Source organism: Paroedura picta, chromosome 7, assembly GCF_049243985.1.
Source record: "Paroedura picta isolate Pp20150507F chromosome 7, Ppicta_v3.0, whole genome shotgun sequence".
Taxonomy (NCBI): Eukaryota; Metazoa; Chordata; class Lepidosauria; order Squamata; family Gekkonidae; genus Paroedura; species Paroedura picta.
The window spans coordinates 92146290-92168193 of NC_135375.1; the positions used below are offsets into that span (position 1 = coordinate 92146290).

At 41.2% G+C, this 21904-nt stretch overlaps 1 protein-coding gene across 2 annotated transcripts in view; it reads right to left on the reverse strand.

The window, feature by feature from the left end:
• SLC44A1 (solute carrier family 44 member 1) overlaps positions 1 to 21904 on the reverse strand; it is an 81994-nt gene that overhangs the window by 38252 nt on the left and 21838 nt on the right. For both annotated transcript variants that reach the window (XM_077345385.1, XM_077345384.1), the window contains exons 2-4: positions 17250 to 17339; positions 15236 to 15378; positions 7773 to 7909 (exon numbers count right to left, since the gene is read on the reverse strand). In XM_077345385.1, coding sequence (XP_077201500.1) covers positions 7773 to 7909; positions 15236 to 15378; positions 17250 to 17339 — 370 coding nt within the window. The remainder of the gene's footprint in view (positions 1 to 7772; positions 7910 to 15235; positions 15379 to 17249; positions 17340 to 21904) is intronic.

Genomic DNA, 21904 nt, shown 5'->3' on the forward strand with positions numbered 1-21904 from the left:
CACATTTTTGTTTCAAAAACTAGTTTCATAATGCAGATCTTTAATTCTGTGTAGTTGAGGAAAAATTCAAGAGTACCCAAAGCTATACCCAGAATATTGCAAAATTGCTCAGTGTATTGCAAAGAAATCCTTTTTTGAACAGCCAAACCAAATCCTAGAAACAGAAAAACAAGAGGATCAAAAGTGACTTCAAGGGGGTGGGAAAGGTCTTTCTTTTCAAAGCTTATGGCCATTTAATCTATTTAAGAAATCTCATTTGTGATTCTCAGGATAAACAGTCCCATTTCTTCCCTGCTCTATCAATTCATACATTTGGAACGGATCTGAAAAGCTCTCCAAAATTGGGATTTTGTTTGCTTGCTTTGTGATAAATAATCATTGAGGCAAACACAATCAAGGAATGAAGATTCTCCCACTCCAAGGAGCTAGGCATAAAACATTTGCTCCAAATTCCTCCATCTCCCCCCCTCTCTCCAAGTCTTTTTATATTGCCTGTATAAATGAACATGACAATACTGACAGATACAGACAGTTCTAGGCTATTACGAAGGACATAGCCAAGGACCCCACACACAATACCACTGAACCGTGAAATACCAAACCAAAACATCTTATGTATCCATTACAGCTTCTCAAAATTGCATTTCTGTTGAAATAATGGCTTTGGGCTACACATCATCTGGCAGAAATGCAAGGCTTATAAGAGTCCATTTCTTCCTAGCACCTTTGGCTATCCATCCTAGGCGGCAATCCTATTCACACTTCAGTAGGATTTAGGCATAAAAATGCAATGGATCAAAGTGACAAAATCCATGCCTCAAATTACAATTTCTTATGCCTTGATAGTCATAATTTTCATTGTGATGGAAATTGAATTATTGCTTCCTTTTCAACATTCAAGTTCAGGTGACGCCATACTGAACAAATTTTAAAGTCTCTCTTCATAAACCAGAAGCCGTTGCAGCAATTTACTCTATGCGTAAATACCAACCACTCACTTTTCCGCACAATATGTTGCCCTGAAATAGCTATAAAACATGTGCTGTAAAGTTCACAGATTAAGCCAGAGGCACAGGATATACAGAAATCTTGAGACATCTTGCTTTCAACTCTACCTCTTTTGCCAAATCGAGCAAAGACTCTATTTCCTTACTTTTAAAGCCTCATTTAGAAAGGAAATCTGCTGAACCCAAGATATTTAAATGGGAATAGTCCCTTGGAATGTACCCTTAGTATGCCAGACTACAGCTCTATTTATCATGGTGATTGTTTGTATCAGGCAAAAAATATTTTAAGTTGCTAGGAATCAAAATCAGTTTTTAGGAGCGAAGGGATTTGTGTGTTTGTGTTTGCGGGTGTATGTTTGCACTGTATTATTTTAGGGTGGAAATAATGCTAGTGAGGCAAGAAATTATGCCTTAAGTTACTGGCTATGTTTACTGAGGATGACAGAACATAATAAGAAGCTTGCTAGATCAGACCAGTGGTCCACCTAGTCCAGCATCCTGTCTCACACAGCAGCCAACTAGTTCCTTTGGAAGTCCAGCAACAGGGCAGAGGCTGATGCCTTCTCCCCTGATGTTATCTCTTAGCGGTAATATCCACGGGCTAAATTGCCTCTGAAAGCAGAGTTTTTTTTAGACCAGTTAATTAAAAATATACCTATCCTTAATGAATCAGTCTAGTCCTTTGCTAAAGCCACCAAAACTAGCAGCCAAAACTAGCAATCTTGCCACAGCATTCAAATTTCCATACAGTTTTCAAAGGCAGTTGCCTCAGAATATGTACTACAGAAAGTCTAGCTTGGATGCCATCAGAGCATGGAGAACTACGGGTTCACCTTCCTTTTCCAAGAAGGGGTACAAGCTGGCAAACTACCTCCCATTGATGAACAATTCAAGATTTGAGCTTCAATCTGTACAAATGCTGCAAAACTGCTCATTCAAAGGACTGATGAAATAGTGAGGGAGAAAAGTATTATACTCACCAGATGAAAGGGAAGGCAAATTTAAGTTGCTTTGAGGCTCCTTTGGGTAGAGAAAAGCATATAGCCTACTACTACTACCACCACCACCACCACCAAATCAGCTCCTGATACATTTTACCTAAATACTCAGTAAGCCACAGAAACAAAGAAGTTCTGACAGATGGAAGCCAGTGCCTAGAAGTGATTGTAATTTTCTTGAATCACAGAAATTCTTGAATTCTAAAGACCAATCTTGACAAAACTGCCAGACATGTCCATAGGAAACTGCTCAGTGGCTCTCTGAAATCACCTAAATCTAAAAGCCTCCAGGAACAATTGCCTCAACTATAGTCCACCTTTAGAGCAGGGCAGGGGCTCATGGGAATTGTAGTCCATGGACATCTGGAGGACCACAGGTTGACTACCCCTGCTTTAGAGTTTTCAAGTTCCCATGAGTTTCAACATCACCAGGTAATAATCTGCCTATGATAGGAGTAATCTGAATATCCCCCAGCATCAGACTATATGACCAGAGAACTACAATACGTGACCCATGACACACATGAGCATCAGCATATTTGGGGACTGTCCCATGAATACCCGGGCAACCATAAAGCTTTGAACTGCTTCAGCTGATAAGGTCTCAGCATGGAAATTTCAGTATCCAAAAGCTTAAACTCGGTTCTAAGTCTGAGACTTCAAATGGCTCAGGAAAGGAAACTATTGGGCAGCAGGGTGGGCTGTTACACCAATGGAACCTCTAATGCATCTTGTATGCCCAGCACCAGGTAAATACACTTGAAACTGACACCATGACAGAACACGTGGACAGAGACACCATACTAATTATTTCCCCACAAACTCCAGATCTGGATGATACAGTAATTGAATCTGTGACAACAAAGCAAACAGACCTAGAACAAATCAGCTATTTCTGCATTATTCAACCAAGTAGCTGGCATCCAATACCACATTTTGAACTCATAGTCCCGAGTGTTTTTGGCTAAGAGAGGGACTGGAAAGATGGACAGATGTTACTTGTCCAATGATTCTTCCCTGTCCTTTTCCAACTACCAACTCTCTCTCCCTACCCCAAAAAACACTCAATGGCCACTCAATGCTTTCAAAGCCCATCATAAGAGAAAGAAAAAGCATTGTTCCAAAACCAAACTACCACCACACATACAAACAAGGGCTATAGGTCAACTCTCCCCTAAACCCATCTTCAGAAATAATACAAGTCAGTATCCATAAGATTCATAGCCCCCATTCCCCGGTGGAATCCATGCCATTGGGAGTGCCCATACCAGCAGTGATCCTGCTACTCACAATATGTTCTAAGAAATACCACCTTTAAAAAGCAGCTACTGCTCAGCAGAAGATATCTAGATTCTTTCCCAGCTAATTTTGCTAGCTAATTCTCCTATCGTTCCCTTAATGTTGTTCTTAGTTGTAACAAGCATCAAGGAAGTATCCTTCCTGCAGGAAGAAGGCATGTTAAGACAGTCAGCTCAGTGTAGTGGTTAAGAGTGGTGGCCTCTAATATAGAGAACTGGATTTGATTCCTCACTCCTCCACATGCAGCCTTGGGCTAGTCACTGTTCTCTTAGAGTTCTCTCAGCCCCACTTACCTCACAGGTTGTCTATTGTGGGGAGAGGGTAAGGCACTGTGACACTCCTTCAGGTAGTGAAAAGTGGGGTATAAAAACCCACAGCTCTTCTTCCGTTTGCTGAGTACAAAATTATAACCGTGGCCTGTTGACCTCACAGAGCAGGACTGATTGGACCATGGAGCTTGTTGCCTCATATCCAGCAGTGAAAAGATGGATAGTCTCATGCAGGGATCCTTTAATAAAGGATCCAAAATAAAGATTTATTGAAACTATTTATGATTTATTGAAATTATTTATGCTTGGATCCTTTAATAAAGGATCCTTTAATAAAGGATCCAAAATAAAGATTTATTGAAATTGTTTATGCTTCTCAGGCTAGCCTCATTTGCACTCCCATTCATTCTAAAGTTGACCAGATCTAGCTTTGTGCAGAGGCTGCTGGAGCACAAGACTTCCACTGATGATGGAAAGTAGAACTCTGCTCTGTTCCTAATTGATTTCAATAAAGCTTTATCTGCTTAAAGGATCCATTCCTGGGACTCTCCATGTCAACTGCCGATAATGATCCATTTTCATTACGTGAGACAGACGACCTACTGGCATCAAATCATCTCTGTCTTTCTTCTCTGCTGATACCATCTGCAATGATATAAACCTCTATCATGCCCCCTTTGGTAGTTCTCTCTGCTCCCCTTTTTACAGTTCTAAAAAGCCTCAAATGCTTAGTCTTTCTCTACTGGGAAGTGATCCAACCATCTGATTATTTGGGTTGCTGTTTAGATTACCTTGTACAATACTGGAGGGACATTAAATGGGTCCAGCTGGGATGAAAGTTAAGATTCCTGAATTGCAGAGTGTCCCCTTTAAATTGCACTATTCGGGCCAGAGGAGAGCTGCCACTAAAATTAAGGCAAATGCTATCAGCAATACAATATATTGTCAGAATGATGTGGTTTAAGGGTAGTAATTGTGCTTTTTTATGTTGGCCTGTTGATTGGTGGTTTCAGTAACACACAATTAATTGATTCCTATGCCGAATGCACATTAGATAGGATCAGAAGGCATGCTTTTGAAATGTGCCAGGATTTCAACGCTTCGTATTTTCTGCTTCTCCTCTTTCCTGACTGAATTTCAAGCTGCTCACTCCCACTCCCACTCCCCACCTGATGCTGCAGCCAGTTACCAGCATGTCCAGCCTTTATACTTATTCAGGCCCAAATGCACAAGCTTATGTCACACTTTCATTACCATATGCCAGCAGGAGTGAAGCATAGATTGGCAGTTATCAGAAGCTGGGAGATTCATTTCTCGTTACCTTGTAATCACCAACTCGGATCTGTGTTAACACTCAGAGCTAAACCAAATGGCTTCCTCTAATATTAGTTTCTTCATGGTCAGTCAAGTATGCTCCCTAATGCAGCTTTACTTCGCCCTGCTTGAGCACAGCCTGGACTTCAAAACTCTGGAACTTCAGACAGGACTGCATTAACCTTTACAAAGACTCCTAAGATTAGACATTTATGTCTGGAGTAAGAGTCATGTGGACTCATGCAAGCTTGCTGGGTGACCTTGGGCCGGTCACATACTTTCAGCCTAACCTACCTTACAGGGCTATTCTGAAAATAAAATAGAGGGGAGAATAATATAGTAAGTCACTCTGGAACCCCATTGGAGAGAAGGGTGGTGTATAAATGAAATACAGGCCATTGAATTGTCTGGACTGATATTACTGGATTGTAAGCCACCCTGAACCAGAACATGAAGAGAAGCAACAAATGAGACAGACTGTTGCCCTTTAATGAAATTACTGTTATTACTTTAGCAGTTGAATTGAAATTACAGACAGTTTGTCCTAAAAGTTAATATTTGCACCTTCTAATACTCTTAAAGGACCAGCAACTACCCTTAAGGTCAAACAAAGTGAAGACAGATTACTGCATCGTTTCTGATAAAATCTGATGCCTTTGTTTAGGATCAATGTATTAAAGCCAACTTAAACATCTGAGAGGATCCCTGCAGTAGGACAAAACTACAGGGAAAGAACATTCAAGCATTTAAAAACAGGGAGAGACTGGTTAGCAGTAATCAGTTTTAGTATTAAAGGAAGCAAGTTTTTACATATACTGAATGTGCACACATACATGTGCACATTTTTTCCTCTTATTGCTGAGGGCCATTGTGCCCCCCAAAAGATTATCCTAAGGCCAGGGAACTCTCCTGAATCCTGCTGGATACACCATGGAAGCTACTGCTAGAGCAGGCAATGATTGGAGACAGCTCCCCATACACAAATAGAACTGTCACCTGCTTGGGCATAATGCTGTGTTTGGATCCCAAACAGATCATCTGGATCATGTGTGAAATAAACAGCATGCTAGTGTGTCAGAAAGACTAGCTCTGAATCCTTTCTACTACATGCCAGCTTTCTATGTACAGGGAGTATATTCTTTCATGACCACTCATCTACATTCTTAAATCGTGTAGCCCATGAAAAGCAGCTTACATGGCTCTCTTGACTGTAGGTCTCAGCAGCAGCATAATTCTTTGTAACCAATGCAGCATTTAGAACTGGAAATTTGGTAGATGCCTGTGTGATGAACTGACTTAAACTACTGCAAGGAAATCTAACATCATGTCAGAATTCAGACATCACAGGAAACTGTAACAGATGACTGTTTGTTTGCCCGTCTGCTGCTTGTCTCCTTTTCCACTATCAAACAGAATCTTCAGAAGCTTTTCAGATCCTTTGCATTACCTGACGGCTGGCAAAGTTTTACAAAGTATGCAGCCCACCTGCTATTGACTGGCTGCAATATGTGAGAAGAATGAGAGGAGGAGGAGGTGGTGAAAACTAATGCAAGCCAAATACTTTCTTTTTCCTTTCTCTTGGCTCAGAGAGATTGTCATTCTGCTTCTCCTTTTCCCCTTAGCCACTGAACTCCTAATCTTTTAGTCTTTGCCTCCCCTCCTCCATTCTTCTGTTGTACTCTTGCCAGTTCTTCAAAATGTCTATCTCCAAACCAAAAGGGAAGAAACATATGATCATAGTCAGGTCATTCATTCAGGGGCTGAAGTAGGAGCTCTCTCTATGTAAAAGAGGGCATAGCAGCAGTTGAGTTATGAACTACTTTCGTCTGTAACTTTGTTGTGTATGTGGAGACATATGTATAGTGTATGTTAGCAAGTGAACTAAAATGGATATGTGGTTAAGCACGATCCTTTTCCCTGTTAACTTTTAGTTCTCCTCTGGGCAAATGCCCATCAACCCTTTGTTAACAAATGGAAGGAGAAAAAAAAAGTTAGAAATTCCACATGCTCACCCCCAGGAACATAACACAATGACAAATAAGTGTAAACTCCAAATTGTCTCCAGAGATAGCAAAGGATTACACAACAGAAGCTTTTGGGAAAGCTTTTATTCTTCAAAATGTTACACATGAAAGCAAATATATAAATATAAATATGAAAAATATAATAGATAAATAAAAACAAAATCTACTAGTGCTATCCTGTTAACCTGCCGCAAGATGGCTTGCCAGGAGTAGCATGTAATAAATCTAATAATAAATCTAATAACAGTGATAAATCTGAAGGAAACTAGAGCACATAGATGGAACAAATTCACAAGAAAAGTATCCATATATCTGAAGACGTCAGGACCTTTCTTATGGCAGTGGTCACTGGCACTGTGTGCCAATACCACAGGGAGGATGTCTCCCAATTCCTGAAGGGGGAATTGGTGCAGCCTCATTTACACGTTTTTAAAAAAACAAACTTAAAGTACTGTAAGACCTAATAAAACCTAAGACAGCTTTAATCTAGCACCCATTGTTAATATTATTTGGGGGCTGTCAGCAGAGAAAAGTCTTAGTTCACTGATGGCACCTATTTTAAATCTATTTGCATATAAACAAAATATAGTTTTAAAAAAAGCATTCTATTGTTAGATGATGGAGACTGCAGCAAGTGTCATCTTGGTCAAGAAGTAGGAATGCTTTTTCTATGATGATTGCATACTATCCACATTTCTTGTAACCACTTGTAATAAAAAGAGGGTTTTTTAAATGCTCTCTGATTCATTGGGGGCACATAGCTGATTAAACTTCTAAATAATTCATTTTATCCACAGAGCAAATATTGTAGCCTTTTATAATATGGGTGGGAAAGGGAAACAACATCAAACATTGCCTTACCGTTAATCTCTGCAAATTTCTGAACATCAGCCAGAGTTTTCAATTCATTTCGTGGGCACGCTGACACACACAGAGCAATAGATTTGATCTTTCGATGTATCAGGTCTATATTGCATGGCTCCAGAAGGAACACATACCTTAAAAGAAAGCACACACCCCAAAATACACATTAAATTTTTTTAAATGTCCTATATGGCATTACTGCCTCTTTCTAAAATCATCAGCTTCAATGGCAAACAGGGAAATATCTGTACACACCCAAAGCTAAGCACAATCTATTTCCTAGATGTCTTCAGTTTCAGGGGAAATTGATTTTAATGCCTGCCAGTTTAGAAAACCATTCATCAAACGACACAGAGGAGGCATGTGATCAGATACAGAAGGAAAGAGCGCGAATGACCCAACTCAATCAAACTCATTTCCAGCCTGTTCAACTGCCACCGTTCATTGAGTTTCAGCCACTGTATTGCACAGTGCAATTCACAGCTAAAGAGCAGGCAGTGAACCTTTATCATTCCACAGTGAAGCCATCAAAATGATCATTCCCTTCCACCAAGATATAAAGAGAAAAACTTTTGATAAAATTTTATTTGTGGTTCACAGACAAAACCAGAGGTCTCAGTGCACTTTGATGCATAAACATTATTGGAAACAAGCTTCTTAAATAACACTTTCCACATCAATAGTTCATAATTCTATTAATGGCTCCAGCATATATTTCAATAACAGTAAAACTGTCAATCAAATTGATTATTCAATAAACTTTAAATTATCTTGTAGAATTGTCTTCCACTTTATACTTTTCAGAAAACTAGCAGTGTGTATCACCATTCAGTGTGAATTGGATCCCTGGATCTGCTTTTATTTGAACTGGGGAAACATCACCAGCAATTTTTGCTACAGAATCCAAGTGCAATTAGTAAACCAGAAAATTATCCACCAGAGCAAAGCTATTCAGATTGAATTACAAAACACAACACAGTTTGCATACAACGATAATACTGGAAGTGGGTTGAACACCATTCAGAATATTTGTATGACAGTACCACACCTCTCAACCAGTGGGTTCTGGACCAAATATTGATTACAAAGACTATGGAGTGGATCCCAGACTTTTGCAGCTGTTTATATGCGCTTGTTTTGTTTTATTTTTTTTTCCACCATCTTTAAACCGCCCGTGGCGCCACGGGCGCCACGGACTAAATAATTTGTTAAGGGCTCTTGAGGTGGGATTTGTCCGTGATGAGGAAGGGTCCGGGTTGGACCCTTCCTCAGGACAGACAATCAGGGGGACCAATCGGCAGGCGCGAAGCGCCTGCCGATTGGTCCCTCCGATTCCCAGCCCCAGCAACTGCGAGCCGCGCGGCTCACAGTTGCTCCTGGCCTGACGCGGCGAGAGGCGCTTTGCGCCTCTCACCGCGTTAGCCGCCTACCCGAGGGAGCCCCAGGCAGCCGCGCGGAGCTCCTGGCAGCCGCCCCTGGCAGCCGCCCTGGCAGCCGCGCGGAGAGGGCTCCCTCGGCTAGCGGGCTGACTCTCGCCGCATCGGCCCGCGTCTCGCAGCGTCGGGCCGCTGCAAAACACCCCGGCATTCGCGCAGAGAGCGGCTGCCGGCCCCTCCCTGCCTCCCCCGCCGCTGCTAGCAACACGGAGCCGACTACGAGAGCCGTCGCCGCGGGACAACACAGACAGTATGTATCTAGAGCCCACTGTATCCCTTTTACAGCGGGCTATATTTCTAGTATCAAATAAATTTGGATTTGTGGGTCATCCTATCAAAAAGGTTGGGAATCAGCCTAGTACATTAGCAACAGACCCATTTTATGAGTGTTGCATACCAGTAAGATTGATTTTACTTTCTTGTGAATATTTTTAAAAAATTAAGGGAAAGAAAGCTATAATGAACCCAAGGTATCATCACTTTACATGGGGATATAATCTCATGTCATATTACTTTCAAAAACTGAGATTATTTTTATTCCTGCAAGATAACCCAAGGAAAGTAAATTAGGCTTTCTTTTTTTCCTTTTCTTCCCCCCCCCCCCCCCAATGCTGTATCGGCTTTAATAAGCAATTACTATGGCTCTTCCTTAGCCAACGTAGTTAATAACACACAGGCAAAAGCATAATGCTGCAACTTTGAAAAAATGTTTCACTGAAATCCAAGTCTCTTCATTTCCTGTAAAGTATAAATTTCTTAATTAATAAAACCTTGTGTGCTTGAACCCACAGCAGAGAAATGCTCCTCCTGATCCTTTGGCTAGCATGCCATATACCTCAAATAGAAGGCTTTCAATGGATCTGGAGTTCTCAGATAAATTACCACCATATTATTTATGTACCTTAAGCATGTACAATATGTATTAGTACTTATTTTAATTTTTTTCTTTTCATAAACTATGTACATGTACATTAAGAAATGACCGACTTCCAAATTATCCTCCAAAATGAGGACGTTCATTCTGAATTTTAATAAACGAAACAATTCAGAATTTTACTTTTACTGATCTAATTCCACTAAGAATACTGTGAATACCGTAGATGTGAAGGTGGTCAATAATGACTATATATATTATTTGACTTCTATCAAGAATTTATTTTCCTAATCCATAAAGAGCCTGGCTAAGCCAATTTTATTCACTACTGATAAGTTTGTAAAGAGAGCCACCATGCCCCTGGACAAAGATTCCATCTCCCCCACTCCCCCAATATGACTCTGATCCAAACTGAATATCATAACAAAACAACCTAGACAATCTACTATTCAAATTCTGAAATCATTGTTTCCATTACTAAATCATCTTTCCCACTATGTTCCTTCCTCGCCCTAATTTACATTCCATTATCTTACAATTTATGTAAGAGCCTAAGGCAGTTTGCTTCAGCTTTTGTTGTTATTGTGAAATACTCCCATCAATAACTGTAGGACTGCTATCTAGCATTAGTGCAAAAGTTTTCCTTACTAATAGTCCTGAACCACATTTGAGTCCAGTGGCAACCATAAGATGAACATAATTTTATTCAAGGTATAAACTTTCATGTGCATCCACACTTCTTCAGTGTATATGAAAGTTTATAATATGAATAAAACTTTGTTAGTCTTAAAGGTGCCACTGGATTCAAAAGTTTGTTCTGCTCCTTCAGACCAAGATGGCTACCATCCTGAATCTAATAGTACTGAGAAAAGTTTTGAATTACTGCCAGACCACCATGATAAAGAAACAGCAAGCAGCATACTCAGTGAGAGTCTCATTACAACAATTCAAAAGGCAAGCTTGATCATTACCCCATCTATACCAATTGTCTTTTATGCCAATTGCCAACAGAGAGGGGCTGGAGAAGGGACAGAATTCAAGGTGCCCTAGTCAGCTGAAGGACCACTAAAGCTGGAGATATGCTGTATTCACACAGAAAGCATTTTTTAAAAATCCCTAGTGCAGTTCTGACTGCAGCCACTTAGGAGTGCAGGGAAGGCAGAGAGCCCCTGTCTTTCTGCAGAGTTTACTGAGAAGCAGAGGCAACATTTGCTGATCAGGTCTTGCGAAATCCATCATCAGTCAAACCCGCACTTGCACAAGGGAAGACCATTCAAGATGGGATGCAGCCTCCTAACAAGTTCTGTGGTTGCATTTTGCCATTAGTTTCACCCAGCCCTTACACAGTCAGGGAAGCCTTCTTAGTGTGTGGTAATGATAAGCCCAAGCTAGCTCATATGTTCTCTAGAGTGCTTTAAATACACCTACATCTCTTGTGCTCTTTCTTAATGCATTAAATACTCAAAGTGAGGAAACTGCCTTCTTTTCTTCTTTTTTTCCCAATGTGTCCAACTGCTTATATGGAGAACAGGAGTCATGTGCTATTTACTGTTTTTCTCAAGCCACATCAATATGCCTGCTGCTATTAATGACTGCAATATCCTCTATCATGCTATTTTCTCCATAAAAACAGATATGCTTTTTACAGGACTGCCATTACTGAGATCATGCATACAAAATGAAACTCAGAAAAAGGGCTATATAAATGCCAAGTATTACCAAACCTATACTCCAATTCCCCTCCTTAAATTGACCTTTTTGTAGAGGTTCCCCCAAATGACCAAGGTGTCATTTCCAGTACTACCAGTAGACATAACTCCTTCAATCAAGTAGCCTCTTGCCTTCATTTTCCCCCTGTTATTATCTGTAGATAGCTTTAGGCAAGAACTATTATCTCAGCCTCATGCACCCCACCATGGCTTGAGGACACTAAAGGCTGACTTATGGGACTGTCGTAAGGATTACTGAGAATGTACATGACACACTTTGAATATTTAAAATGAAACACTGTGTTTACTGGTTGGAAAGCTGACAGCAAACACAGTGGTCCTGGAACTGATGCTATGTAATGAAAATAAACTTCTGAACTAACTGAAGTTTCCAATTACTTTTTATGCAACGTTTAAAACTATGTACTTGGTAGGTTCCATCTGAATATTTACTATTTTAATAAATCTGTCTTTCTGAAAAATTTATTTCCTGAAATGGAAATGTTTGACTCATTGAAATATCTTACATAGAAGTGGGAAGAAAGTCAACAAATGTACAAGAAAGCTACTGCCTTTTCCTGCCTTTCCTCAGCTGCAAGTCATGTTCCGTTTCTTTAAAAAAAATTAGAAACAAAAAAAACTAAAAAGTTCTCATTTCCCCTTAATGGGGTTTGAAAAGATGACATTTAAAAAAAGATTTTAACAAACATTTGGATAAAAAAGAAAGGATAAGAAAATTGTGTACATTAGCTAATCTTACACTAAAACCATCTGCTAAGTTAAGCTGCTCAGCAGATGGACAACTTTTTACAGAAACTCAAAGAAATTAAAAAGATATATGAATTGTACTCATTCTACAAGCAATTAAGACTGCACTATAGCAGCAGGGTTCCTGGACAGGGATAGACAATATCTGCAAAATGTAGTTCAGTTCGTGGCTGAACCATGAACTAAACCATGAAACAGTTCGGTTTGTGGGCCCAGCAAACTTTGTTTAAAGGACTATAGTAGGGCCTCAGTCATGTGCTACAGCAGCAGGGCAGTGGCTGGGCCCAGCCCAGGAGTCAAGGTCAGGGGCATCAGCAGGAAAGGAAGGCTCTCTAGCCTGAGGACCATGAGGCTAACCCAGGCACAGCAAAAAGTGGGCCAATCACAAAGAACGTTCAATCCACATGGTTTGACATGCTGAAGTGACCTCCTTCCCTGGCAGCACCGCTTCCCTTGACCCTGCCCTTAGCTCCTGGGGTTGGCCTAGACATTGTACTGTTGTGGCGGTGAACTCCAACACATAGTTGCTTACCACCTCAGCTGGATAACAGAGACTTTCCTTCTTCAAACTGCACCCAACCCTGAGCAGGCTTCTCCCTGTTTTCCAACTTTCGTGTGCAGTCCCTTTAAACTGTCCTCCAAGTCCCTTTAAGCTTTACAAACTGCCTTAAAAGTTCATGGAAGTTCAGGACAGAAGGCAGTTTGTGCCCATCCCTATTCTTAGACCAGGCTAAAGGTCTTGGTCCAAAGCATGATCAATACATTAGGATGCTGAAAATCTAAAACAAGTGTTATGTCTCAATTAAGGAAAATGGTTTCTCATATAAAAGAATAGTAGTACACTCTACAGACAACTCACATAACAAAACTCTGCTCATTAAGAATTTCACACAGAGGAATAATTTGGAAATATACCTCCCTATCCATCTCTTCGGGATTCTTTTAGCTTTCAGGAGCTTAAGCAAAATATTATGTTCTCTACCTTTCACCCCTCCCCCAAAGTATCTCAGCTGCTTTCAGCATTCCAACTTCTTGGACAATATTTAAGATGCCACCCTACGCACAGCTGTATTCCACCGTAAACCCATTCATTTCAATAGGCACAAACTGAAGTAACTCTGTTCAGGAGTCAAACATCAGTTTTCACCAGATCATTTTTAGATGTTTTCTCTTGCTGGTGGTTTAGTACAGAATCCTACTTAGTCTATGGCTGGCAGGGGTAGTTACTTTTGTGGCCACCCTAAGAGTAAATTCTGTTAGATAAAAAGTTTTATGTCAGTGGTTCCCAAACTTTTAAAGTACGAGAACCCCCTTTTAACAACAAAACATTTTTCAGAACCTACACAACAGTAATTGTCTTATTAGAGTCCATTTGAGTGTCCAATTGAGAAAATACAAAACAACAAAAGATCAAAATGACAGTTTAATACGCCTATGGATTCACAGACTCCTTCCAATACTTTCAAGGCTACCAAGTTCATAACCACTAATTCATACCATGTAAAAGCCCAAACCAGGCAGTAGAATTCCATGTTTTGATGTCTTTCATACTGTTAACAAGGTGTGTACATTCAGCAAATCTAAGCTGAAAAATATCTTATTAGTATGTTTCAGCTATTAATTGAGTTGGATACTGATGTTTTTTTGTTTTTATTTTTTTGGTGGCTACTAAAATGCCCAAACCTGAAAAATGGCAAAAATATTCGGGATTTTTTTGGGACCACTGAATAGCTAGAGTTAAGACACTTAAAGAGGCTCACTCCAATTTGCAACTTAAATGTAGAGTCACACCTTGACATGAGTCTGAAACATTTTCCTAAATGGAAATGCTATAATTTTTCAAGAAGAATCCCCGGAGTGGGATGCACTCAGCATCCTTCTGAAGAAAATCAATTTCTAACCAAACTCAGGGAAAGACCCAAAATCTCTACAGAGATTAACAGTATGGCCATTTTGGATAAGTTTTTACCCCATGGCTGTCCTAGCATCAGGAAACATCAACATCCAGGAGTAAAAAGGGCTCTGAGGACTCTGAAGACAACGCTGAAACAACATTCACATCACATTAACCTCAGCAACTGCTAATCTCCAAGAAAGGAGCAGATGAGTTCTGTGACCATAGTATAGGGGAAGCCCTGGAAAAAACAGAACCTGATCATTGTAGGCTCAGCAACCATTCTGGGCAGGGTAGTGGGTTACCCTGTGGATATTACAGTTCAAAGTGCAAACACACACCCAGAGCAGAAGCAGAAGCAGCAGGAGACTAGAAGTTAAAATAGCAGCTACCTATCATATGTGTAGGTGTGTATGGGTGCAAAGGGGTACATGTGCACACACACTCACATCTGGGTTACTTGTACTGATTTACAGGCTATGATGAAAAGGTAGAGCAAAAATCATTAAAAAAACAATTAAGAGATTATGACTTGATAACCTAGAAGTACTTTATTCACAGGAATCCAAATTGATTAAACATTACATTCTTATAGGTATTCTGACAAAGGAGCCATTAATGAGAGACTGCCCCCCTGATAAACATGTAGAATCTGAACTTGTACAAAGAAGTTTATTCTTCTTCTTCTTAACCAAGTCATTATAATCCAGTCTAATGAAAGCAGACTGTATTTCCCTAGCTATTGAAAAAAAATAACAGCACTGGGATCAGATACTCACTTCTTTTCTGTGAGGTCTAAACCACTATTTTCTATCCCCTCTATTTTTACATTCTTGTGTCCACAGATATTTCCGTAACTGTCGTATCCTGAAGTCAATCTTGCACCTGCTCCAGTAGCTATTGAAAAGCCACAAATAAGACCCTGGGAAGAAAGGAGAGGAGAACGAAAGCTTTCAATGGCAAAGTGTATTAAGAATACAGTTCTTTCTAACAACAGCCTCCCAATATGTCTGTCAGGTGTACAAAGCAGAAATGCCTCTGTTCCAATTTCACCCGCTCTGTGAAATGCATTTGATGTTTGTCGTCTGATAAAGGAAACAGCATACCTAAAAATGGAATCTGTAGAATTACATATTATGTGAATATATGTTACATAAAAGATGGGATATTAAAACTCTGCCTCTGTAGCATACTCAAAAAAAGTTTTATTCAAGATAGTCCAGATATAAGATGGGTGCCTGGACTTGAATTGCCATAAACAGAAAATGGCGGCCAGGAGTACATTTTATAAATTCCATTTAATATGCTGGCTACAATATTTTCTTAAAATATGAATCAGCCACCATTCTGGCGATTTCCAAGTGGGACTGCTGTAATATGGAGAAGGTGGGTCAGCAAAGCACATCTAATGCAGAATACAGTCATTAGCCCTTCACTCGGAACCAAGCATAGGGATCATGTCACACAGATTCTTGCTAAATGAGAGAGAGAGAGAGAGAGAGAGAGAGAGAGAGAGAGAGAGAGAGAGAGAGAGAGAGAGAGAGAGAGAGAGAGAGAGAGAGAGAGAGAGAGAGAGAGAGAGATGCTGATCACTTTAAAGCCATACTACACCATGGCCTGCCACCACTCAGTAACCATGACACTAATGTCCCCTACTTAGGGCCAGAATAGATCTGCTATAGTATTTAAGAGAGAAGTCTGGCACTGATAGCTCTCAGAATAAGTTATCAGCCTCCAAACTACCCAGCCATGCCGATAGAGATGCCATCCTATGGGGGCTGTTTATTTGTAAACTTGACTCCACTTTGCAGGCACCTAGCCAGCACTGGATACCTAAGTGCTTCCATCCACATACAACTCCCTGCCCCCACCCCCAGAGCAGCAGGAGATAATCTTCTCCGAATGCAAAGGCAATTAAAATGTGTTAGTGTTCAAGGTACAGCCCTCTCAGTGGTGATCCCACCCCCCTCCCCACCTCAGGCTTTTAATATTTAAATGCTAACTTTGGAATGACAGGACAAGGCTATTTTTCCTTCAACAGTACTGGCTAGTATACTAGTTTTTACATTTCTTATATGTGAACATGTATTCTGCCTAGAGCAGTGGTTCTCAACCTTTCTAATGCCACAACCCTTTAATACAGTTCCTCATGTTGTGGTGACCCCCAACCATAAAATTCTGCAAGTGTTCTTTCACAGACATTAAACCGAAACTGACCAATGGCGTGAAGATCCATTGTTCATGATTGTATATAAATTGGTTTTTTTTCCGGGGGTTTCTCAGTTCAGTCCCGCCTCTTGTCCCACCATGCCCATCTCGCTCTTTTCTGCTGTTCCAGACAGATGAACATTCTATCTTGATCTACCCCACAAGGCTGTTGTGTAGATGGCACCCCCATGGCCAAGCTGCTTGCCCTATCGTAGCCTCTGTGAAAGGGTCTTTTGACCCTGGTCCCGACCCCGCAGGATGAGAAAATAAGCATGAAAGGTTGAGGGGGAAAGAGAAGAAACCCGCAATGCTAGCATGTTTTGAAGCAGCATTTAATAAGAGTAGGTCACATTCTGCATTCAGAAGTTTGTTGACAGAAGGGGAACCTCATAGCAATTCTTAGCACCTGAAAAAGATAAACTGTATCACACAAGTACGCTTCAAACAGTACAGCTACTATTCTGTCACTGCTTTCTGGCATGACTGAAGCTACACCTTAAAATTAATCTTCTGACAAGGAATCAGAGTCAGCTGACTGCAATACATGAGCAGATACCCTTTGAATGGAGTTCCTTTGTTACTTACCATTCCAATGCAAAACAGAATGAATAGCAGCAGCCATGGGATATCTGTGCAGCTGCGATCCTCGAGAGGCTTCCACTCTCGCTTGGAGCTCTAGTATTGTGTTATGGGGGAGGAAGGGGAACAGACAAAGAAGGATGGGGGGGGGGGAGAGAGAGAGACAATATGGTTATGCAAGACAGTTCACATCTCAGTCCTTTTTTAAGTAATAAAAGGTAAAGCTCAAGTTGTATTTGACGATGGTGGGGATATTACAGGTTATGCTGCTTTCTACTCAATGTTAGATGGACTCCCATGATTCTACTGTTGAGTGTCTAGAAGCGTCTGAAGACTAATTTCTATCCTTGGGAATGGGAAGGCGACTGTAAGCCGCTTTGAGCCTCCTTCAGGTAGGAAAAAGCAGCATATAAAAACCAACTCTTCTTCTTCTTGTTCTCATCAGAGAAGAATCATACAAAAATTCACCAGCGCAAACAATGGCGGCCAACTCATAGATGCATGTGTGTCTCATTGGATCTCTCCTCTCCCAAGTGAAGAAATGAACTGCTTCTATTGACACAGTATAGTTGGAGATGATCAAATAATGAAGGTTTCTACTTCCGCACATTAGTCATCACCTAGCAAGTATAGTAATCAAGTGACAAATGTGCATGGCTACCCGGTCTTGGGATTAATGAATTTTGTACACAACTATTCCATTATGAAATGTTAGCTGCAAATGGAACCATGAAGTCAATTGTCATAATTCATTTCAAACACAAGTGCATCCATAAGGATTACACTTAATTTTCATGCATCTTCAGAATGAATGATAAAACAGTACCCGTACTTAACCTGTCTAAGACAGTGACAACTACTGATAGGGCTTTCCTCCCACACAGTGTTCTGTATGAGACACGCTACATTCCCACACAATCTTAGACAAAATTCCCTATACAGCATTGCGTTTCCAGGCAGCTAAAACCAATGGGCTAATGGGAAGTCATTCATCAGTCAAGACAATAAAGCAAGAACATACCCAAGAGAAAAGGAAACCAAGACAATAATGTGTTTAGAATCTTGAATGCAGTAGAAAAAGAGAAAGTTAGCCTGGACAGTTGACACATACACATTTGAGAGTCCCTCCACAGCTTCTATATACCCAGTAATCTTTTCAAAAAGGATGCATGAGCTTTTCAGAAACTGCTTCATTCAAACACTACCGGCAGGATTAGCTTACAATACAAGGGAAAATATACTGTTAATAAGGGCAATTGCACTTCATTCTTGAAGGTGAGATTGGCTACACTGTTACAGTGATTCATATCAGTACTGCTTAGATTTAAGGATGACTTTTATTAAAGACCACTTGTTTGCAGTTGGTAGGGCAACTTTTATAAGAAAAAAGCACGGTAATTTTTAAACTTTTAAAGCACTTAAAACAGATAGCACTTTAAAACAGTGATGATTCATCAATACAGAGAATTTCTTCCCTCAGACCAAACTGCTCCTTCTTGTTCCATCTCTGCTTATACTGCCGGGCGGCAGTCTTTTGTCGGCGGCTTCCTCGGGCGGCGGCATGACGCGGCGAGAAGCTCTTCGCGCCTCTCGCCGCGTCAGGCCGCCGGGCAGGGAGCCCCCGGCAGCCGCGCTCCGCACGGCTGCCGGGGGCTCCCTTGCGGGCGGCCTGATGCATCGGAGGCGCTTTGCGCCTACGACGCATCAGGGCGGCGGCAAAGGAGCAACTGCGAGCTGCGCGGCATGCGGCTCGCCGTTGCTGGGGATGGGAATCGGAGGGACCAATCAGCAGGTGCTACGCGATTGTCTGTCCGTAGTAATCCGGACCCTTCCTCATCACGGACACATCCCGCCCTAGAACCCCTTAGCCTTTTATTTAGTCCGTGGCGCCCACGGCACCACAGGCGGTGTTAAGATAAGCATGTTCATTTCCAACTACTCACAGCAAAGATCAAAACAGACACCAGGGCAGATGATTGCTGAATGAACTGTCAGAAATGGACACTAGGTAATATGACTACCTATCTATGTTTCTGGAAAGCATCTTGGAGGAAACAGGACGTTCCCAGAACTGCTTGCCACAGATTCCATTCTGGACAAATAAAAGAACAAAGAACTGAGTGAAACTTTGGAAACTGAGCCTCTGGGGGGGAAAACCTTAACTGTTTGATTACAGAGTTACAATAAGACTGGTATGCCATGCTTTAGAGTTCTTATTACCGTTTCTGATAGTTTGAATTTCACCACTGGAAGAACTTATTTAGAAAGGTAGTTCAACATATTCGTAAGATTCCAGACATATCACACCACTTTTTCTTGCCAATAATTCTCAAGAACCATATGAGGCAATAAGTAATACTGCTGCTGTGTTCATCTAGTGCTGGGGTAGTCAAACTGCGGCCCTCCAGAATGCTGGCAGGGGCTCCTGGGAATTGTAGTCCATGGACATCTGGAGGGCCGCAGTTTGACTACCCCTGAGCTAGTGCAATCGTTCTCAACCTTGCGGTTGCCTGGCCCCTTCTGCACAGTCGCCAGGTTGGTGGTCGCCGCGTTGGCAGCAGGTGGTGGTGGTGGTGGTGGTGGCGGAGCCATGGCAGTGGCCGCCTCCACGCTGCCTTCAGATTGTTGTGTGCCTGCATGCATGCGCGGCCACCACAGTTGGGGTTGCTGTGTGACGGCGGTTGAGAACCATTGGTCTAGTGGAACTAAAAACTACAGGAACCACAATCCAGGTACAAAAGGACACACAACTAATATTCAAGGTGCTTTTTAAAATGCACTTCGGTGAAAACACATGAAGGGACTCATTTCAAGGAGACCCCAAGGGATGAGTGTTCAAACCAACTACTCTCATCAAAGCCATCCAGTGAACAGATAGTTTAGCTGGGATTTGAATTCAAGTCTCTCCCAGTCAAACCCACCAGTTTTGCTCTCCTGACCACATCACTGCTCTTTTAAAAGCAGTTTCAGAGTTCTTCATTTTCATGACCATCTTCTCCCCACCACTCACATATGTGCACTAAAACCCTTTATGAGACAAGGAGTCACATTAGATACAAGCTACATTTCTTATTCTGTAATCTTTCTCAAGTCTCACCAAGAAAGATTTATAAATGAAGACTATACATGAAAATTACGCATGCAGTCAAGTTGTACGATTTTTAAAAATTAAAGGATGCTCTTTACCCAATATATTTTTCCAAGCCTTTCTGTGTCAGCAAGGTTTATTTATGCAACACCCTTCCACACAAGAGGTGCAAGAAAGGCAGAAAACAACTTTGTAGTCCCAGATATGGACTAGCTAGATTCAAGTCCAATAGCATCTCTGAGATCAACAAGATCTGGGGGCCTTTGAAACTCAAAGCTCCTGTTGTCAGATAAAGACAGATCGATTTCTCTTGAGAGCTATGATATTATCTAGCAACCTCCAGTATGTCTTCAAGAATCGCATTACAAGCAATTCCTACTCCAACCAAAGTTTCATGAAATTTTACTCCTGCACTTCATGCCATCTACTCAAGAAACTACCCTGAACTCCAGTGACAGCCATTTAAATAAAATGCTCACTGAAAAATAGATTTATGCTGAGTGAATAGTAGTTTGTTCTTCTGACTGCAACCTGGCAATGTCACAGCATTTTCCTAGCAATTTGCTATCTTCCAGAAGTTGTGAAAAAGAAAATGACATTTTACATATTTCTGGACCCAGGGGTTTACGAGACATGCCATATCCCCCCTCCCCTCCGCCATTACCAGCTCCATCATTTCAATTCAAGAGGCAGACTTTGGGATCACTTATTCATCTCACTTGATATTGTGTATTATAGATTTGAGGCAGATAAAAGCATGCTTTGAACTGTTTGGGGGTATATAAGAGTTGTTGGGTGTGCTTAGAAATAGAGTTATTCTAACAAGGCTTTAGATGGTCTGAGCAGAAGAATCAGACATGTATACTTTTTTAGCACAGGTGAGGAACTAAGGCTGTGATCACATGACTCAGGCTAAAGCAGGATATAAGCCAGAGTGGACAAGACAGAAACTGAACCAGGAGGCAAGCAGCAGGCAAGAGACCAATCTCAGTGCAGCCTAGTGGCCTCCTACTGCAATAAAATGCCTAAACTGAAGGCAACTAGCAGGTCATGAGCTATATGGCTCTCTCTTGCTTTGGTCTCTGGATCTAAAAGCTCGGGAAGATTATTTGCTATCAAGTCACATGGCCACTCTATAGGGTTTTCAAGGCAAGAGATGTTCAGAGGTGATTTGCCATTCCCTGTTTCCATGTTGCAACCCTGAGATTCCTTGAGGGTCTTCCATACAAATACTAACCCTGCTCAGCTTCTGAGATCTGATAAGATGAGGCTAGCCTGAGCCAACAGTGTTACATGGCTCATACCAACCTCCTATCCCATGGCCCAATGATATCAGAACTTGGCTGGCAGAACTTAAACCCAAATCATTTGAGACTGCTCAGCTGTCTTATTTAATGCTTTCAGGGAAACTTCCACATCCCACACTTTGCATCAGCTTCTGGCGCACTTTCTAAGCTGTCTCTTGCTTTCTAAGCTGTCCCTTATTTCTCGAATTCAGCCTATGTTTATTTATCTATTTTATTTCTTCTGAGACTTCTATACCACTCCTTCTCAGCTAGATGCCTCAGGACAT